At 42.0% G+C, this 22,767-nt stretch overlaps 1 protein-coding gene across 3 annotated transcripts in view; it reads right to left on the bottom strand.

Annotated features, from left to right (window-relative positions):
* shank2b (SH3 and multiple ankyrin repeat domains 2b) overlaps window positions 1–22,767 on the bottom strand; it is a 1,127,200-nt gene that overhangs the window by 685,976 nt on the left and 418,457 nt on the right. For all 3 annotated transcript variants that reach the window (XM_063061684.1, XM_063061685.1, XM_063061687.1), the window contains exon 11: window positions 12,077–12,383. In XM_063061684.1, coding sequence (XP_062917754.1) covers window positions 12,077–12,383 — 307 coding nt within the window. The remainder of the gene's footprint in view (window positions 1–12,076; window positions 12,384–22,767) is intronic.

The raw sequence follows: 22,767 nt of genomic DNA, 5'->3' as shown, positions 1-22,767 counted from the left end.
AAGCTAGATTCAAGATTGTTTAATGTCATTTCCAGAATACAAATGTAAAAGAGAATGAAATAATTGTTTCTCAGGACCTGATATAGCACAAAAAATACAAAAAATAAATGGAACAATAAATATAAATACATAAGATATCTCATATAAGTACTGTATATTGATTGTATATCTATAAAGTGATGCTAGGCACAGGGGTGTCTGCACATAAGATGACTCTGACAGGAAATGATGAAGTCGTGGTGATTGGGGGTATGAAGGGGTGGGTTAGTGGGAAGAGGTGTTGATTATCCATGCTGCTTGGGGGAAGTAAATGCTTTTGTGTCTGGTGGTCCTGGTGGTCCTTCCTGATGGCAGTGGAACAGACAGTCCATAAGCAGCGCGTGTGAGATCCTTCATGATACTGATGGTCTTTTTCCAGCACCTTTCTGTATATATGTCCTCGAGGGCAGATAGGCTGGTGTTGGTGATGCACTGGGGAATCTTGACTTCCCATTGTACAGCCTCCCTGACTGGCACAGGGCATTTTCCATACCATGCAGTGATACAGCTTGTTAGGGTGCTCTCTACTGCATACCTGTAGAAGGGCGTGAGTATAGATTTATGTTTAGGTATAGTCACTTCATCTTCAAGGATGGCATAGGTCTCTTTGATGCTTCTGATCATAACACCAAAAGACATAGGAGAAGAATTAGGCCATTTGGCCCATTGAGTCCACTCTGCCATTTCATCATGGCTGATCCATTTTTCCTCTGAGCTCCAATCTCCTTCCTTTTTCCTCTATCCCTTCATGCCCTGACCAATCAAAAATCTGTCAACATCTGACTTAAATATAATAAGGACTTGGCCTCCATTGTTGCCTGTGGCAACAAATTCCACAGATTGACCACTCTCTGGCTAAATGGACATCTACCTTTTAGAAAAAAATGGGAATTGCTTCCAGGTCAAGAAAGCGAGCTGCTTGAGGAACACAGCAGATCAGGAAGCATCCGTGGAGGAAAATGGACAGTCGATGTTGCAGGCCTTCACCTGGACAGAAACACTAGAGGTTATTAAGTTTTAAATGTGGTTTACTCAGAAGCCTCTGGGTCAAAAGGTTTTAAGATTTTCATACCTTTATTTCTTGGTAAGCCTTTCAGCCGAACAAATTTACGCTGGATCTCAAAGCATTCCTATTAATCCCAAACCTCTGTTATTTCTTTGTAAATTCTTCTCCTTCACCTGCCAATCAACTCACAAATATCCTCAAATCAGCTTCCTATAGGAGGAATAATTTACAGTAGCAAATTAACCAAGCAAGCAGCCCATCATTGGGAAGTGGAGGGAAACTGAAGCACCAGGAGAAACACACACACAAAATGTTGGAGGAGCTCAGCAGGTCAGGGAGCATCTGTGGAGGGGATAAACAGTTGATGCTTCAGGCCGAAAATCAGGGGATAGAAGTCAGAATAAAAAAGTGTTGGTGGAGGAGGGGTGTGCTGGAGGAGAAGGAGTATAAGATAGCATTTGATTAGTGAAACCAGATGAGAGTGAAGGTGGGTGGGTGGGTGAATGAAGTGCAAAGTTGTGAGGGCATAACTGGAAAAAGCAAGGGGCAGAAAAAGAAGGAGAGGACAGTGAACTACGGGTGAAAGGGATGGAGGAGAGGCCCCAGATGAAGCCTATGCAACCATAGCAAGAATGTGCAGACATCACCAGAGTATCGGATTGAATCCAAGATGCTAGGATAGGCCATAGCTGCTCCAATGTGCACAGCAGTTTAGGCCACTGATGTACTGCGGTACTGAGGGTCTGCCGCACTGTCAGATTCACTGCCTTTTGGGTGAAGAATTCAATCCAGTTTATCTACTCTCTCTCTATCAGAAAAGGAATATCCCATAGCAACATCTTTCAGAGGAAGGTGCACATTATTGATTACATCCTCACCAATAATTATCTCTTAATTAACACCAACCTACTCAAGAACAACTTGTAACCCATGACCGAAAGGCACCCAAGAACAATAAAATGGATTTTTGCCTTCATAATCTACCTCATATCTTATTGTCTGCCTGCACCAAATTTTCCCTGTAACTTTAACACTTTATTCTCATTTTGTAATTGTTTTCCCTTGTACTACCTCAACGCACTGTTGAAATGAAATCATCTGTGCTGATGGCATGCAAAACAATGTCTTCTGCATGTGTCAAGAATAAATCAATTTATCAATTTAAATCACAGCATCAGATTGTTTGGTCACAGTCCTAATGCCATTTGCGGAAGCTTTCTGTGCACAAATTGGATGTAATTTTCCCCTCACTACAACCGTGACTACACATTAGACATAGTTCATTAATTATACAGTGTTCTGGGACTTGCTATAGAAATGCCTTTCTTTGGATTGCTCTTTGTGGACATGCAGTTGGCACTGATGCATTCATGTGACCACCTGCATCCTTCTTCTACTACTTTAACAGACATTGTTCCATTTCTTTCAATCAGGTTCAAACCTGATGCAAAAAGGGGGTGATAGGTGTTTCCAACAATGCTGATGATAAATTCCAGACTGGTGCAAAGCTGCCAAGATTGGGGAATGGTAGGGATTGTCGGATAAAACAATAAAATGAAAATGGATTTCAAACTACATAGAGTCAAAGAGCAAAACAGCTGGAAACAGGTCATTTGGCCCAATTTGTTCATGCTGACCAAGATGTTAGTCCAGGATGTTTGCCTTGCGTTTGACCCAGATAGCTCCACATATTTACTGTCCAAGTATCTTTTCAAAATCAGAATTAAAATCAAAATCAGAATCAGAATCAAGTTTAATATCACTGGCATATGGTCTGAAATTTGTTAACTTTGCAGCAGCTGTTCAATGCAATACATGATAATATAGAAAAAATGTAAATGCATTACAGTAAGTATACAGTATATGTGTATATGAAACAGTTAAATTAAAAATAGTAGTGCAAAAAGAGAAATAATAAAAAAGTGAGGTTGTGTATATGGGTTCAATATCCACTTAGAAATCGGATGGCAGATTGCTGAGTGTGTGCTTTCAGGCTTTTGTACTGTTTTACAGTACTGTACAAAAGACTTAGGCACATATACAGTACATAGCTAATATACCTAAGATTTTTGCATAGTACTGTGGTCATTTTATGTGTTGTACTGTACTGCTGCCACAAAAAAAATATACTTCATGACATATATGAGTGATGATAAACCTGATTCTGATATGGGTCTCATTGTGGATTCAGAATGGGAGAGGGCAGGGAGAGGGGAATCATGGTTGAGGAATGGGGAAGGGAGAGGGGAGGGAGCTAGAAGCACCAGAGACACATTTTGAAATGATCAATAAACCAATTATTTGGAATCCAATGACCTTGCCTGGTGTCTCAGGGCTGGATGTATCTGCATCTGCCACATCCACCACCTCTAGCATTCCTTCTCTGCTATTTGACCCACACCCACAGTGCTCCAATCTCACCATTTCCAACATCCTTTTCCCCCACCAGATTTACAGACTCGTTCTCCACCCTCATTGACAAATACAGTACTGTGCAAAAGTCCTAGCCATCCTAGCCATATACAATACATGTGCCTGAGACTTTTGCACAGTAATTGACAGTCCCATGGGAAGATGGTGTCGAAGAAGCTTATGAGAGGAAAAAGACCAAGTACTCTGAACTGGCAACTGAAGCTGCCCAGAATAGAAACATAGAAAATAGGTGCAGGAGTAGGCCATTCAGCCCTTCGAACCTGCACCGCCATTCAGTATGATCATGGCTGATCATCCAACTCAGAACCTTGTACCAGCCTTCCCTCCATACCCCCTGATCCCTTTAGCCACAAGGGCCATATCCAGCTCCCTCTTAAATATAGCCAATGAACTGGCCTCAACTGTTTCCTGTGGCAGAGAATTCCACAGATTCACCACTCTCTGTGTGAAGAAGTTTTTCCTAATCTCGATTCTAAAAGGCTTCCCCTTTATCCTCAAACTGTGACCCCTTGTTCTGGACTTCCCCAACATCGGGAACAATTTTCCTGCATCTAGCCTGTCCAATCCCTTTAGGATTTTATACGTTTCAATAAGATCCCCCCTCAATCTTCTAAATTCCAACGAGTATAAGCCTAGTCGATCCAGTCTTTCATCATATGAAAGTCCAGCCATCTCAGGAATCAATCTGGTGAACCTTCTTTGTACTCCCTCTATGGCAAGAATGTCTTTCCTCAGATTAGGGGACCAAAACTGCACACAATACTCCAGGTGTGGTCTCACCAAGGCCTTGTACAACTGCAGTAGCACCTCCCTGCTCCTGTACTCGAATCCTCTTGCTATGAATGCCAGCATACCATTCGCCTTTTTCACTGCCTGCTGTACCTGCATGCCTGCTTTCAATGACTGGTGTATGATGACACCCAGGTCTCGTTGCACCTCCCCTTTTCCTAATTGGCCACCATTCAGATAATAATCTGTTTTCCTGTTTTTGCCACCAAAGTGGATAACCTCACATTTATCCACATTAAATTGCATCTGCCATGAATTTGCCCACTCACCCAACCTATCCAAGTCACCCTGCGTCCTCTTAGCATCCTCCTCACAGCTAACACTGCCGCCTAGCTTCATGACATCCGCAAACTTGGAGATGCTGCATTTAATTCCCTCATCTAAGTCATTAATATATATTGTAAACAACTGGGGTCCCAGCACTGAGCCTTGCGGTGCCCCACTAGTCACTGCCTGCCATTCTGAAAAGGTCCCGTTTATTCCCACTCTTTGCTTCCTGTCTGCCAACCAATTCTCTATCCACATCAATACCTTACCCCCAATACTGTGTGCTTTAAGTTTGCACACTAATCTCCTGTGTGGGACCTTGTCAAAAGCCTTTTGAAAATCCAAATATACCACATCCACTGGTTCTCCCCTATCCACTCTACTAGTTACATCCTCAAAAAATTCTATGAGATTCGTCAGACATGATTTTCCTTTCACAAATCCATGCTGACTTTGTCGGATGATTTCACAGCTTTCCAAATGTGCTGTTGTCACATCTTTGATAACTGACCCTAGCATTTTCCCCACCACCGATGTTAGGCTAACCGGTCTATAATTCTCCGGTTTCTCTCTCCCTCCTTTTTTAAAAAACGGGTTTACATTAGCCACCCTCCAATCCTCAGGAACTAGTCCAGAATCTAAAGAGTTTTGAAAAATTATCACTAATGCATCCACTATTTCTTGGGCTACTTCCTTAAGCACTCTGGGATGCAAACCATCTGGCCCTGGGGATTTATCTGCCTTTAATCCCTTCAATTTACCTAACACCACTTCCCTACTAACATGTATTTCCCTCAGTTCCTCCATCTCACTAGACTCTTTGTCCCCTACTATTTCCGGAAGATTATTTATGTCCTCCTTAGTGAAGACAGAACCAAAGTAGTTATTCAATTGGTCTGCCATGTCCTTGTTCCCCATAATCAATTCACCTGTTTCTGTCTGTAGGGGACCTACATTTGTCTTAACCAATCTTTTTCTTTTCACATACCTATAAAAGCTTTTACAGTCAGTTTTTATGTTCCCTGCCAGTTTTCTCTCATAATCTTTTTTCCCTTTCCTAATTAAGCCCTTTGTCCTCCTCTGCTGGACTCTGAATTTCTCCCAGTCCTCAGGTGAGCCACTTTTTCTGGCTAATTTGTATGCTTCTTCTTTGGAATTGATACTATCCCTAATTTCCCTTGTCAGCCACGGGTACACTACCTTCCCTGATTTATTCTTTTGTCAAACTGGAAGACCAAGATTTTCCCTGTAGAAGTGGGATGCAGGGGATTCGTTGCTACATCTACGACCAGTCTATTGAAGAAGATGGGGGTGGGGGGGTCACTCCCTCCAACAAGCAATCAAGTCCTTGTCAAATGCAGCAGAAGAAATCAGCAATTGGATTTGGATTAAAAGGAAGGACAACAACTGGGCTGCAAGATGAAGACAGGAGGGGGGTGTATCTGGGATGCCAGGTAGCACCATTGAGCCCTCTGGAGACGTCGTGGGCTTATCAACAAAACATCAAAGAAGGAGGATGCCCACCTGATGACCCCGATGACGTACCTACCCTCCCTCCTTGTCACCACTCCAAGCCCACTGCCAACATCGAGAGTGCTGACTTACCACAGGGATTGAAACATCAAGTCCTAGTAGCCCTACTAAATTATTGCTTCCTTTGGTTATTTGCTCTTGGGTGATGTCAGGGTTACCTTCAGGAAAGGAACTAGAGGCGTTTTCATGGGTTACATTAGACAGACCTGGCAGACAGGGATAAGAATCCCCATGTGGAATGAAAGCATGTTCATTATCACTAACACTTGCAGCAGACCAATTCTCAGAAACACATGACTAACATGACTTCTGCTCATAGGCAGCACCAAACCCACTGTGTCCACTGGCTCAGCCGGCGTCCAGTTTTGAGGGGAACTGAGTAACCACTCAACCATAGCCTGCTCCACTTAAAGCTAGCCCACATTACTTAAAGCTACCCTGCCCTACATATCATTGGCCTGCCCCACTTCAGATCTGCTTGCCCTACTTAAAGCTAGCAAGCCCTACTAAAACAGGTCTGCCCCACTTAATGGTGAGAGCAGGCCCCAGGTTTGTTTCCCAGAGTTGTACTGAAGGCTTTGGTGCAGAGGAGACAGGATATCCTATTTCTGCAGAAATAAGGCAACCTGGAACCCTGCACTGCAAATGAAATGGGAGAAGAGAATAATGATGGTCCAGGTCAAGATCAAGGTCTTCTATCATTGACCACTGCAAGGGCTGTCAGTAAAGCCAGAAAAGGTTTATCCCATCCATCAGAAAGCATTCACCCCATCTGACCAACCTCTCTCACCATGGATGAGACAGTGCACAGTTTAGCTGAAACAGAGGTGAGTGAGGTCATCTTTGGCTAATGGCAGCACTAAAAACACTCAAGATGAAGGTACCTCATGGCCTCATCCCACAAATTGACCTCAGTATCTTGGATGGTTTAAAAATTCAATCTTCCCCGGAACTACTGTACCGGTGCATTTCTATCATAGAGAGTGTACATACTGGAGCAAATCCTCACATCAGCCATTACTGTCTGGTTTGGTGTCCCATCTTCTCACTACGTACGAAAACTACAGCGAACTTTCAAGTGAGCAGAAAAGGTCATTGGCTGCAGTCTACCATTACTGCAGGTCTCGTATGTGTCCAGGACAAGGAAATGGGCAGGAAAAGCCATTGTGGACATTACCCAGCCAGCAAACTGCCTTTTGCAAAAGCTCCCCTGTGGAAATCACTATAGGGCTATTAAAACAAAAACTTCATGCCATCTTAAAAGCTTCTTCCCCAAGGCAGTGAATCTGGTCAACCATTCTTGTCAGCCCACCCTGACTCCATTCTATCTATTATCCCTTGTCACTGTACTGAGACACTTCAAACCTCTGCTTACATTGGAAATGCATGCTAGGATTTATTTATTTAGGTACAATTTCTTCCATATCTCTCCTTTAACCTCTAATTTTATTAACATATTTTTCTTTTTTATACACTGTGTAATTCTTTGTTCTTTATAATTATTGAAATTTGTTTTTTGTTGCATGATGCTCTCTGACTAACACACAGTACAGCAAATTTGTAATACATGTAAATGCATCTGGTGAATAAAAATGATCCATAGTTCTTAGTACTTGATTCTGCCAACATTTCAGTTCCTCTCCACTCCTTTCATTCTAACCCCTCTCCACCCGAAATTCCAAACTCACAAACCAGGTCAGTTGATGATCAGCGATGAAGGAACACGTGTCGCTGAGAAGAAGCTGTCATTCGAATTGCTACTTGAGGCTGTCAGTTCAGTGACTGAAACAATGCATAATTTGGACCTAACTGAGAGACACGTGCTGAGTCACCAAGCATTAAGTACCTGTAACCAAGACAGGACTTAGGAGCAAAAGTGAGGTAGCACAGGTGGCAACTTCCTGAAGGCATTGAACTGGGGGCAGTCGAGGGAAGATACAGATGTACTGTATATGCACAGTTGGTACACAGGCAGACCTACCGAACATTGAAAATCTGTCTTATACACCTATGTCAAGAGCCTAAAGATCAGTAGATATTCTTTGTCATTTGGTAACCACACAAGCTTTGTTTTGCCTTGGTGGCTTAGATGCATACGGCACAGTACACTGTAATAGAACGGGAGCATCAGAAGCTTTGCTGGGACCCCCCTCTCCACTAACCATAGATAATGTACTGTGTGTGACTAAACAGTCACTGTCTGTGGCACCCATACGGTGCCATGTGTGTCGTCAGTGGCACCCTCCAGCATGGGAAATCCATCACTCATCACAAAGCCTTATGTCGTCTCTGCCTACTGGTCTCTGACCGGTAAAAAATGTAACATATTCTCTTTCATCTGGATTACATTGCAGAAGGTGCCAACGGCAGGACAGTGTAAATAGTTCTTCTTCAATTCGAGATGTAGGCCAAAGCATAAATATTCATGATATGGGACCTTGACGGTCTTTGCTGTTCTAGTTGCAAGACAGTAATTGCGGCCGGACCAGGTGTACACATTTCAGTACAGTCGTCCTTACTAAGCTACAGACTTGCACATTCTTCTCGTAGAGATCCAGTAAGGAGGTTATTACCTGAAAGCCCTGAATTAACATGACAGCCCATCTCCCCCCTCCTCACAGCCCATTCCTCACCATTAACTCAAAAACCTCTCAGTTTTGCATTCTATATTTGATGTTCTATATGTTATGCTCAAACCCAAGTGAGCCACAGACTACCGGAGTCTGTAACATCCCTCATAGTTTTTCTACATTATTTTCTGTGGACAGCAACAACTTTAAAAAACTCTAGACAACAAGATATTGAAGGATGGCATGAAAGTCCCACTGGACTCAACCTACAAGCCTGGAGATAATCACTGACCCCTTGAAATGGCTGAGGTTGAAGAAGGGTGTTATCCTATCAAATGTCCAGGATTCTTGCCCGCACTGCACCAGAATATGTGGATCCTGGATCGGCTTCTGCAGCCACCTGAGGACCTACCAATAGACAACCCCTTTGGAGAACATCATACTCGACTTAAATGATTATACTACTACTCCCATGCAAGGAAACAGACACACATTAACTTTTTGGATCATATAACATTTTGCTATAGAGTAAGATTACAGGGAAATTTGCAAAGGCTTCTCCCAAAAATGGTTGGTAAAATGTCAGAAATAATGCTTGACAGAGCAAATTGTGACTGAGGCTAGATTACCTGTTCAGCCCACCATTGAGAGTTTGGCAGGGGCAGCTTTGAAATTAACTTGCACAACTACACCCATGCCTCACCAAGGATGGTCTGGGTCCAGATAAGAGCAATGAGAAAGACTCCCAAGCTTAATGTATTGAGACATGAACATGGACTTCACAAGCTTTCAGCTGATGCAGGGAAATTTGATTCTGATTCTTCTTAAAGGGAATTATTGAGCTCAAGGCATTGGGGATGGGTAGAAGAGAAAGGTCCTGATTAAGAGTCTCAGCCCTAAGTGTTATTTTCTTTGCAGCTTACCAATCTAATTACCTGTTTGTATTTTATATAACTACTTACATACGTGTAACTGTTCAAAGTGTTCTTAGTGGTCACAGTTTGCATATGCAATTGTTCTGTGTGTTTCCCTGTGTTTCTCTGTAACTTTCTAGAAAGTTCTGGAAACTTCCCTTGGTATTGCATTACTTCAGTAGAGAGTATCTAATTGGTTAACTCTTAAATACAAAATAATCGTGAAGCAATGAGTTTTGTGTCTTTTTCCAGCTTCCAAAGGAACCTTGCATCAGAAACATCAGAATCCAACAGCCGGAAACATCGACTGTTTATTCCTCTCTGTCAATGCTGCCTGACTTGCTGAGTTCCTTCAGCGTTTTGTGTGTGTTGTGGGTGAACTGTATTGCATCAATTGCAATAGTTTGACGAGTATCCATGCGGCCAATCAATGCGTGGTAATTTGAATGGGCCTGCCACACTGTAGGTTACCCGGCATGTACAGTAGCCAACATATGTTGGCATGTGGCCAAGTGGTTAAGGCGTTGGTCTTGGAAACCTTCCAAGGCACAAATCCATGGTCTCACAAGACTAACAGATACCTACTAAATTAATTAAAACAGTAGCCAACATGACTCAGTAAAAACATTTAATCCTACTGGACCGCTGTCGTTTTTGCTCCATGCATACATAACAGTGGGTAGAAGAGAGAGCATTTAAACTGAGAAAAGCAGAGGGAGAGGTGGGTTTGCAAATTAAACTGACCGGATAACAAAAGGGATCCACAGAAGATTCTCCCGAGAGAATGTAATGTGCATACAAGGACTAAAGTATAAAAGCAGGATCGATGCACCATAGAAAGCATTCTGTGTAGATGCCTAACGCCTTGGTATGGCAACTGTTCTTCATGCGACCTCAAGAAATTGCAGAGAATTGTGGGCACAGCTCAGCACATCGCAGGAAGCAGCCTCCCTTCTATGGAATCTTCTCACCGCCTCAGTACAGCAGCCAGCATAATCGAAAACCCCACCTACCCCAGACATTCTCGCTTCTCCTCTCTCCCATCATGCAGAAGATACAAAACCCTGAAAACTCACACCACCAGGCCCAAGGACAGCTTCTATCCCACTGTTATTAACCTCTTGAATGGACTTGTATGAAAAGATGGACTCTTGACCTCACAATCAACCTCATTATAGTCTTGCATGTAGCTTTTCGATAGCTTTTACACTTTATCTGCATTGTTATTGCTTTACTTTATCCTTGCTCAATGCACTGTATAATCATTTGATCTGTACAAGTAATATACAAGTCAAGCTTTTAACAGTATTTTGGCATATGTAACACCAATACCAATACCAAGATTCCTGGTTAAGACCTAACTAATTTGAGAACCAGGTCAGCTGCTAAGGAATTACTGAGGAATCTCTGACAGAGGACTCATGAAGTAATTAATGGCTCTAACACATTCTTCCTTTTGCTTTTAACGGGAGATCAGATGTAGAAAGTTATGTACATAGCAGCAACCCAATGTAAACTAGGATGAATACATGTCATAGATCCTTATGCTGCAGGATGCCTTTCAGTCCCTTTTTCCCAGGTCATCACTTTGAAGGAACTATCCAATCAGTCCTTATCCATGCTTCTGTTCCAGCCCTAAGTTTCTGAAGGGAAGCCTGGATAGGTACATGGATGGGAGGGGCTTAGAGTGTAATTATCCGAGTACAGGTAGATGGGGCTGGGCATGGACTAGATGGGCTGAAAGGCCTGTTTCTGTGCTGTGTTACTTTATGATTCTTTGACATTTTGATGAATATGTGGCGAGGAAAACGTTTGAGGGATATGGGCCAAATAGGGTCCAATGGGACAAGCTTAGGTAGGCACCTTGGTCGGTATGGATGAGTTGGGCCAAAGGGTCTAGCTCCTTGCTGTATGACTCTATGATTACATGACAGACCATTTTCTACATCATACATACATATTATATATATGTATAAATAAACCTATCAGAACGTACAGTGTGTAAACAACTTGTTACTACAAATATGATTCTCATTCCACTCTAGAGACACATGAGACAGCTGAATTTGGATTTCTGAATCAACACACATAAAATGCTGGAGGAATTCAGCAGGTCAGGCAGCATCTATGGAATGGAATAAGTTGTTGACTCTTTTCTTCCCTCCATAGATTCTGTCTGACCTGCTGACTTCCAACAGCACTTTGTATGGGTTTCCCTGGATTTATGGCACCTACAGAATCTTCTTATTCTGGTTTTTTCCCTCTTTCTTTCCAGTCCTGGTGAAGGGTCTCAGCCTGAAACGTTGACTGTTTATTCATCTCCATACATGCTGCCTGACCTGCTGAGTTCCTCCAGTACTTTATCTGTGTTAATCTGCAGAATTTCTTTTGTTTATGCTGAGATCCTCTAGTGTTTTGTGTGTTGCCCTGCCACACTCTCTGTTTCCATGTGTCCCTTCACAAGAGCCTCTACAGTGTGATGGGACAATCAAAAGGTGCCCTTTAGTACATAGAAGAACACAAACCTGATCTGCCTGTGCTGCGGCCTCTGAACCTCCTCTCCAATCCTGTTCAGGGACGGCGAGCGACTGCGCGAGCCATGCGTTCCACTCCCGCTTTTCACAGTGCCATTGGGATTGTTCTGCATCTGTTGCAGTAGTTGTGGGGAAAGGCTTCGGTGCGGTGTGGCGGATTGGTTGCCGGTCCACTCTGGGATGTCGTTGACGTTCAGGTTGTTGTCACTGTTAGAGCGCAGCAGGACCCGCGGTGCGGAGAGCGTACTCTGAGGTCCTCTTCGCCGGTTCGAGTACGTTGGTGCCTCTCGAAACGGCACTGTATGGAGAAACAACAGAAATTATGATAGGGTTAAAAGTCCAACTAATTGCTTTACCCTGATAAAGCCTGTTGTACACCCCACACCCAGGGTGCAAAAAATCACCAGAACTTTGCAGCAAAACGCAATCTGCTGGGAGAATTCAGCAGGTCAAGCAGCATCTGTAGTGGGAAGGGAACTGTCAATGATTTGGACCAAAATATCGTCATTCCCTTTCCTTTCCCCGGTACTGCTTGACCAATGAGTTCCTCCAGCAGACTGTTTGTTGCTCCAGATTCCAATATCTGCAGTCTCCTGAGACTCCACCTAAATTTTGACTATGACAGCTTGTCAACCTGGTAAGTAATCTCCCAAATTTGAGATAAACTGTAACATAAATGCTGAAAGTCCAAAGCAGAATTAAAAGCTGAAGGAAGACATAAGCGCTGCTGAAAATCCAGAGCACCACTCACAAAATGCTGGAGGAACTCAGCAGGTCAGGTAGCATCTATGGAAAGGTATAAACAGTTGATGTTTCGGGCTGAAATTCCTTCTTCTTTGATCTATTACCTCCCAACTTCTTACTTCATCCCCTCTCCCCAACCCACTCACTTTACTCTTCATAAGGTTTAACCTATCACCTGCCAGCTTGCACTCCTTCCTCCTAACCCCACCATGTTATTCCAGCTTCTTCCTCCTTCCTTCCCAATCCAAATGAAAGGTTTCAGCCTGAAACATCCAACTGTTTATTCCTCTCCATAGATTCTGCTGATCTCCTGAGTTCCTCCAGCATTTTGTGTGTGTTGCTTTGAAAATCTAGCCTCTGCAGAGTCTCTTGTATAAGACCTATGACCTTCCTGGATTGAGCCCAGGGTGACTTCAGTAATTTATGAAAATTACTAAGGCTTCAGGGATTTCAAAGGGAGTTGGAATATATGACCTCAGATCAGGAAAAACCAACCCATATCCAATCTGAAGCCTGCAATTCTCAGGTTGGGAGTCTGCAGCCAGATGGTGTGCAGATGAAACATGTTTCAGGTCATTGTCATCTTCAAAGAGGCCAAACCCTTGGCTTTCTTGGTCTATTCCTTTAAGAAAATCATGGTATGGACATAGCTGAGTGTGCCAATCTATGCAGCTCCTTATGCTCTGATGCACATTGACAAATTGTCCATAGTATTGTGTACATATACCCAAGCACTATCCAGTCACTGTGGGGTTTCATGCATTTTCTCTTTCTTTCCCCCTCTCTATGATTTTCCTCTCTTTACACAAGTCCTAGACATTGCCTAAGCCTGAACAGACACTAATGCTTTGGTTGGCTAATATTAATGTCTCCCACCGGCTCCTCCCAGTACATCAGACTTAGTTCCAATGTCCTCTGGCTGGAAATGGACAACAATTGTGGGAGATTGAAATGTGCATTTGCAATCTACAAACTGGGTGACGTATTGTGCATGAGAAATTAGTCAAGAGAATTGCCTCTTTAACGATCCCATATATGAGTTGTTGAGGATGATTCCGTCCTTGTCAGGCTTGCTCTTGCAGGTACCTCTCAATCTCCACCTAGCTAATAAGATTCACCTGCCACACATCACTTACAATCTATTTAACCCCAGTTCTCATTCACAGTCCTTCTTCACTCATCAAACAAGCTGGCCTCTACTAGTTGACTGTTGTTTTTAGTTTCTATTCTCTCTTGGTTTGTGGCCCCTCTTGGCTTGTTATTTTGCAGTCTAGTATTAAAGTTATCAGTTACTGCTGAATTGTCTCAGCTGCTCTGCTTTTAGGTCAAGCCTCCTCCACGTTTCCTGACTGTTCTGGAAAAATGGCCATGCCATCTTCTCACAGATACCATCAGGCAGTTCATGCAGAAGTGTGAATTCCCACCCTACTAGGTTCAAACACAGCTATTTTCCTTCTTTGGTTCTTGAACCATCCTGTGCAACCCTAATCATTACTTCATTATAGTAACATTATGATTTGCCATGGCAACTAAACTTTGACAATCTTCTGTTGGTGTGTAGTGAAAAGTGGCTGCATCACTGCCTGATATGAAGACACCAAAGCCCTTGAATGGAAAAACCTACATAAAGTAATGGCTATGGTCTCGTCCATCATGGGTAAAGCTCTCCCTACCATTGAGCATATCTACATGAAACATTGTTGCAGGAAAGCAGCATCCATCATCATGGGCCCCTACCACCCAGAACATGCTTTCTTCTTGCTGCTGCCATCTGGAAGAAGGTACAGGAGCCTCAGGACTCACACCACCAGGTTCAAGAACAGTTATTACCACTCAACCATCAGGCGGTTAAACCAAAGGGGGATTACTTCACTCAACTTCACTTGCCCCATCAGTGAAATATTCCCAAAACCTATGGACTCACTTTCAAGGATCCTTCATCTCAAATTCTCGATATTTATTGTTTAGATAGATAGATACTTTATTGATCCCAAAGGAATTTACAGTGCCACAGTAGCATTACAAGTGTACAGATATATAAATATACAAATATCAGAAGAGAAGTAAGAAAAAATAAAGAACAAGTTACCCACCAACAGTCTAACAGTAGGTGAGGGGGGGTCATCATTACCTCAGTTGACTTGTTACAGAGCCTAATGGCCGAGGATAAGAATGACTTCATATAGTGCTCTTTGGAGCAGCCCAGTTGTCTCTGTCTATTATTAAAAGTGCTCCTCTGTTCAGCCGAGGTGCATGCAGAGGGAAAGAAATATTTTCCAGAATTACCAGGATTTTCCATAGAGCCCTTTGTTCTACCACAGCCTCCAGCGTGTCCAATTTGACTCCTATAACCTGTCTAATCAGTTTATTGAACCTGTTGGCATCACCCATGTTGATGCCATTGCCCCAGCACACCACCACATAGAAGACTGTACTGGTGACAACAGACTGGTAGAACATGTGAAGAAGAGAACTGCATACTCCAAAGGACCTCAGTCTCCTCAGGAAGTAGAGGCGACTCTGGCCCTTCTTGTACACAGCGTCTGTGTTGGTGCTCCACTCAAGTCTGTAATCCAGGGGCACTGGAAGGTAATTGTAAGTCCTCACCACATCCACATCCTCACCATCAATAGTAACAAGGAGCAGTGCAGGCTTAGTCTTCCGAAAGTCCATCACCATCTCCTTTGTCTTACTGATGTTGAGCTGCAGGTGACTCAGCTTGCACCATCTGACAAACTCCTTTACCAGGGTTCTGCATTCATCCTCCTGTCCTCCCTTTATACACCCAACTATTGCTGAGTCATCAGAAAATTTCTTCAGATGACATGACTCAATGTTGTATTAAAGTCCAAGCTATACAGGGTATTTATTATTATTATTTCCTTCTTTATATATTTGTGCAGTTTATTGCCTTTTATATACCAGTTGAACATCCAATTTGGTGCTGCCTTTCATTGATTCTGTTATGGTTATTATTCTCTGGAATTACTATGTATGTCTGCAAGAAAATGAACATTAAAGTTGTATATAGTGACAAATATGTACTTGGATAATAAATTTACTTTAAACTGCAAAGGACTTCTTTTGTTCTAGTTTTGTTCTTTCATAGTTCTGTATGTTTAAATTATGTTTTCTCTGTGAATGTTGTGTATCTGCTGCCTGTGATACTGCTGCAAGTGAGCTTTTCATTGAACCGGTGCACATATACTTGTGACAAAAGATTACAGCCACACTTCATCCAACAAATGGGGCTAATGCAAGTACACCTGTAAAGGAAGTGCTGTTCTCATTGTGGTGTCATGTATTGCTATCAAGAGCTCTGGTCACCTTTATAATAACCAATAGAGAAATGCTTCAAAACTTCCATCATTGTCCCTGTACCTAAAAAGACCAAGGTAACGTGTCTGAACGATTGGCGTCTTGTTGCGCTCGCTTCAATAATAAGCAAATGCTTTAAGAGGCCGGTCAAGAACTACATCTGCTGCATGCTATTCATCCACACTTGACCCCCTATGATTTGCTATTGACACAACTGATTGACAGATGATGCAATAGCCACAGCTCTACACACCGTCCTTACACAGCTGAAGAAGAGGGATGCTCATGTGAAAATGCTGTTCTAGGACTGCAGTTCAGCATTCAACACCATAATTCCCTCCAGGCTTGACAAGAAGCTCAGAAACCTCGGTCTTCACCCTGCCTTGTGCAGCTGGGTCCTGGACTTCCGGTCAGATCACTGGCATGTGGTAAGAGTGGGCTGCCTCACCTCTGCCCCTCTGACCCTCTGACTCTCAACACAGGTGCCCCTCAGGGCTGTATACTAAGCCCCCTCCTTTACTCTCTGTATAACCATGACTGTGTCGTCACTCACAGCTCCAATCTGCTAATTAAATTTGCTGACGACACTACATTGATTGGCATAATCTCAAATAATAACGAGGCAGCCCACAGAGAAGAAGCCATCACCCTGACACAGTGGTTTCAAGGAAACAACCTCTCCTTCAATGTCACAAAAACAAAAGAGCTGGTTGTGGACCACAGGAGGAATGTATACAGGCTCACCCCTATTGACATTAATGGATCTGGGGTTGAGATGGTGGACAGCTTCAAGTTCCTCAGTATACACGTCACCGAGGATCTCACTTGGTCTGTACATACTGGCTGTGTGGTGAAAAAAGCACAACAGTGCCTCTTTCACCTCAGACAGTTGAAGAAGTTTGGCATGAGTCCCCAAATCTTAAGGACTTTCTACAGGAGCACATTTGAGAGCATCCTGACTGACTGTATCACTGCCTGGTACTGCACCTCCCTCAGTCACAGGGCTCAGCAGAAAGTGGTGCGGACAGCCCCGTGCATCTATGGATGTGAAGTTCCCGTTACTCGGGACATTTACAGCAACAGCTGCGTAAAAAGAGCCAGAAGGATCTTTAGGGACCCGAGTCACCCCAACCACAGACTGTTCTAACTGTTACATTCCACAAAACGGTACCGCAGCATAAAAGCCAGGACCAAAAGGCTGTGGGACAGCTTTTTCCACAGACCATCGGACTGATTAATTCACACTGACGCAATTGTATTGCCAAGCCATATTGGCTGTTCTGTTGTATATCTTACTATACATACTATTTATTACAAATTACTATAATTTGCACATTGCACATTCAGATGGAAAGGTAACATAAAGATTCTTACTCCTCGTGTGTGAAGGATGTAAGAAATAAAGTCAATTCATTCAATTCATTCATTCATCTGGCCGGTTGGCTGGACGATGGCTCCTAAGGAAGCAATTCTATTAGTTCCATCTCCCTTCTAATTTCCCTGTGCCTTGGCAACATATGTTCTCTCACAAACTCACCAACTCACTTTAATTATTTTTGATATTAACCCCAAACTAAGAGGCAATTTTCAGTGGTCAACAAAAACCTATTGGATGTTGGAGGAAACTAGAGCACCTGGAGAGACCACACAGTTGTGGAGGAAACGTGAAACCTCATTACAGATAACGTAGAAGGTCAGCATCAAACCTGGATTGCAGTACCATGATCTACCAACAATAATACTGTAGATAGAAAACTCTTCCTCGGAATAACCTTGCCAATGTCATACAACGTCAAGTGTCTCTTTACATTAGCAAAAGAAAAGGTGATCAGGAACAGAGAAAAAAATGAGGTTAAGTCAACTACTATAAAAATCATGTATAAAACAAGTGCTTAATCTATCAAAGATGATTCCAGGTTCTCAGATGCCACCTGAGTCAAATAATTGGATGTTGATATGGTCTTGATTAGTCAGGGCATCAAAGGTTACAGGAAGAAGGCAGGAGAATGGAATTCAGGAGGAAAATAAATCAGCCAGAATTGAATGGTTAAGCAGATTTGATGGGCTAAATTCTGCTCCTATGTCTTCTGGTCTTATAAAATGCAAAGTGTTACCAGCAGTTTCAGATCTGTAGCTTCTGCAAGCTTTAGATTTTCTCAATTTTAATTCCCTTCGTTGTGTTACATCTTGTAATAGATTTGTCCAATTTTGACCTACTGTACAGCATTAAGATGTGGCCTACTATGGATCTAGGCCAAGTAAGAAGGTCAAAATGTGTATCCTGATCTGCTGTGAGATGATGCTGGATAGACACCAGCAAAGGGTATTGCATTTTGCATCATTACCAACCTACGCAAGAAAGAAAAAAACAAAAATAATCTAGTGTCAAACTCCAAGAATCAAATGGTCAAGAATGGAATAAGGAACCAAATCATAGAACCCTGACAAACATTTAAGGACTAGGGTGCACCTTCTGTAACATGTACTTAACTGGCCAAAATCAGATCTGGAAACACTCATTTGCTCTAGTTTGTCACTTCTCTCATCTTGCAGCAGTTCATCCAAAAGCTATTCTTATGGGGTGAGCTTCGTACCATGCACCTGTTGAGTAAGCTAGTACCCTTCTTACTGAACCTGCCTACATCCAGGTGAAGACAAGCCAGTTCCCAGTTGATGTAAAGGCTGCTTAGTTATTAAAATTCCTAATTGTGAGTTAATTGCACTTTGAATCGCACTGTTATGCAATACTTCTGAGAGGCCCAATGGAAACTGCCTTGCCTTAATAGCTTCAAACGATATAATTTAAACCTTCTCATTATCTTCAAATCCCTTTGTGGACTTGCCTTATCTCTGTAACCTCTTCCAATTCAATGAACTTCAGATCTCTGAATATCTCCAGTTCCAGCTATGGTTCCCTGCTTGCTTTGCCCTGCCCATGGGAACTGATTGTGAGATCATTACTAACCAGCTTGGTTCCCCTTCCTGCTAAGCTCGGCCAATAAGAATAGCTTTTGGATGAAGTACTACTTAGAAGAGAGTAGCGAGAAACTGGAGCAAATGGGTTTGCCTGGCTCTGATCCACTTTGGGCCAGTGAGTGTGTGAGTGAATGAGTAAGTGAGCAGGAGAGAGAAAGAATTGAGTCATCCTCCGTGATAAGTTGCAAGAAGAAACAGTGTAACCAGCTGAGAAGCTTCACTATACCCAAGAAGAATTGAGGCCCCTCTTTCATCCCTGAAGACAGTCCTTAAAACTGTTCTCATGACCAAGCATTTTTTCTATTATTTTAATATTTTTGATTTTGATTGATGCATCTCCCATCAATGTATTCAATTTATACTACAAAAAGGTGCGATATAAACGTGCATTATAATTGTTGCAGGTTCTTGTGTGAACAACGAAAGGTATCCTGCAATGATAGAATCAAATCCGAAAATAGAGAGAGAGCCACCTCTCTCTTCATAATGAAGGAGAGCACTGTTTTTGAAAGGATTTGTTGGGAAACCAATATCTTTTTGTTCCACTATAACTACATAGAATGCCATATGTAGTAACAAATTTCATTTCCTAAAGCCGGCTGTCAACTCACTAAAGGCAGCGTTAAAATCCAGACCGGAAATGGATTAACCTCTGATGAGAAGCACTCATGAATTTTTGATAATTGAGATCAACCAAAATACTAGAATGGGCTTTTCAATTGAACTTGATGCATTCCACAGCATTTAACACATTTGATGCATTTCTGCCTGAACTTGTTGAATCATTCTTTAAAATATGCAAAACATGAAGCTTAGTATTTGAATTTTCTTTCTAATAAAAAAAGGTACTTATCAAAATAAAAGAGTGGGCACTGCCATGAAATTGCCCAGTGGCCTGAACCTCAGTCATTGTGTGTAGTTTTTCATTGATTCTATTGTACTTCTTGGTCATACTGTGAATGACTGCAAGTAAATGAATCTCAGAGTAGTATATGGTGATATTTATGTACTTTGATCATAATTTTACTTTGAACTTAAAATTTCAACAATGGATTCAGTGAGATGTCATTCTAAATCACTATCTGGTCTGTCCACACAAACCTAAGTTCCACTGCCCCTGAAGTCAATCCTACTCCGGGAGCCTTCCAGAAAATGACCGATTCCTTAAATCTCTTCAAGGAGGACCAGTGAAGGCCTTGCTCATCGCAGATTTGGATCAGAAAAGACCAGGTCAATTGATTCTTCACTGAACTTACAGGTAATTAAATTGGCAATTGGGATGTAATCCATATAGAACCAGTTATGACAGATCTCATTCAAAATCCACAGTTGTTCATTTTCCGTGCTTGCCCTGGTGATAAGGCTCAATTTTCCGGTTTGTTATCGAAGAGCTCTTTCCACGCCTCACACTGACTTCCGTCTTCCTGTCTCTGTAATGCGTGGGAATCAAGTATGTGGGTGTTGCGCCTTCTTTTACTTCCATTAATCCACATGTTCAGTGACAAGAGGAGTTTTGCCAGTAATAATCTTCCGGGATCAACATTCTGCATTATTGATCAACCCTTGCTTTTTGTTAAATATTGGAATCAGCACACTCAGATCCAGATTTGCACATAACATCCCTTTAGCATCCCTCCCTAAATTCTCCAATCCATTACCTTCATCAATTACACCCCAAATCAACTTGTAATTATTAATATTTTGTCTAAATTTAGAATGCCACATATTTTAAGGCAAACACTTCAGCATCTTGTTAAACAGTCATATTTTACTACTAACATCAGATACAGATTGAGAAGGCTAAATTTAACCATTCTAATGAATTACAATGAATGAACTGAGTACAGACTTGCCAAAAACATTACATGGCTGTATTCAAGCATATAACATCCCTGTTTCACTGGTTAGTAACTGTTGTTGCCCAGCAGGTGCACAAATAATAAACCATATTGTTCCCAGCTAATTGTCGTAGTTACAGTGTCATTTAATCTGCCCAGATAGTCGCAGTTTGCACAGTTGCATGTTATCGATCACAATAAGTGACAGTTCAAGAAGTAGCCTCTCCCCCCACCACAAACCCCCCCAAGCCACTTCATCTCTTTATTATCAATGAGATACTCGGAAGCAAATTCAGCAATGTAGAGAGTTTTGTGACAGAGTACAAGTACGCTGTGCTCAATTAACTCAGTGGACATGATCCGACTGAACTGAACATTGATCAAATATTGAGATAGTTATAAAATGGAGCATTAAGAAGTTATGTCGGAATTCAACTTCAGTTAAAATCTGAGCTGCACACCATCACAATTCTAATTCCTTTATTTTCACCAGAATATTCCTTTTGGCATCATTTTCTTACCTTCAATTTTCAAGGCATTCAATAAAGACTTCATATTTCCCCACTTATAGCTCTCCACTAGCCAGTTCCAATGTGTTTCAGTTGCCAGAACCCTAAAAATAGCAGCAGCTTCCTGGGCACTGAGTGATTGCAAATATATCTGGGCATGCAATATCCAAAAGAAGTCTGGTGACAAAGCCCACCCCACATTCTGTCTGTCAGCTGAGAACCGCCTGTGCGTAGACTGGAGCTGTTCGGAGCCTTGCTGGGTTTCAGAGTATTAGTCATGTGAAAGACAGCGCTCTCTTTATACGCTGTATTGCATTAAGCACTGAATTGGTGAACAAGCACAAACAAATAGGTCAAAACAGCAATCTATAGAATAGCTCACCCTTTTTGTGTGTATATCCTTATTAATGAAAAATTATTTTTTAAAAATCACAGGAACTAAGGGAAGCTCTAATAAGCTCACCAATTAATCCAGTAGTTCGCATAATCTTTTAGATTTAAAAAAAATTTTAAAGAAATTCATCTGTTGATAAAGAAATTATTTCTATAATTTCCCTGCTGGACTGGTTGACCAATTCACAACATATGATCATTAGTGTTCAAATAATTAAACCAGGCAATTAAACCATTTCTTTCTGAGCATCTGAGGATTTTTTTCTCTTCTCCAGCACCCCCTTAAATGGGTATCTCAAACGTTTTAAACTTCTATTGTGTGTGTTTAAATTCACATGATTAATATTCAACAGTATAGAGGGTGAATACAAAGCACCATTGTCGATACCAGCGTCACAGGGAAGTTTCACAAATAAAATTATAAAATTCTCCCCGAAGCTCTGAAATTTTGACAGCAAGGTATAATAGGCGCATTTTCAAGACTTGCGGGTAGTTTTCCTTAAACTTATGCTACCTAAACAGAGTTGCAAGATATATTTTTACAATGCCCATCTCAAAAACAGCTACAAATTAAATAGAACACTGTTGCATGTATTCCAAGTATTTGCTGAGTTCTGATAGAAACCTTTGCAAAGCATCTGTTGCAATTCAGAGTTGCTCACTATCAATGGAAAGAGAATTGCATTCCCCTCATCACCAAGATGTCATGGCTTCTGCAGTGGGATGTGCGTCATCTAAATGCAGTTGCATTTTATGCATCTGATAACTTATTAAAGAGATACTGTTGTTATCCCAGCAGTCTTAAGCTGCAAAGATAGCAGGAGATGTCTACATTCAGTGGTCACTATGTACACCTGCATACCTGCTCGTTATTGCAAATATCTAATCAGCCAATCATAAGGCA

Source organism: Mobula hypostoma, chromosome 11 (assembly GCF_963921235.1).
Source record: "Mobula hypostoma chromosome 11, sMobHyp1.1, whole genome shotgun sequence".
NCBI classification, from domain to species: Eukaryota; Metazoa; Chordata; class Chondrichthyes; order Myliobatiformes; family Myliobatidae; genus Mobula; species Mobula hypostoma.
The sequence above is the reverse complement of the archived record's forward strand: the minus strand, read 5'-3'. Positions and strand labels throughout refer to the sequence as shown.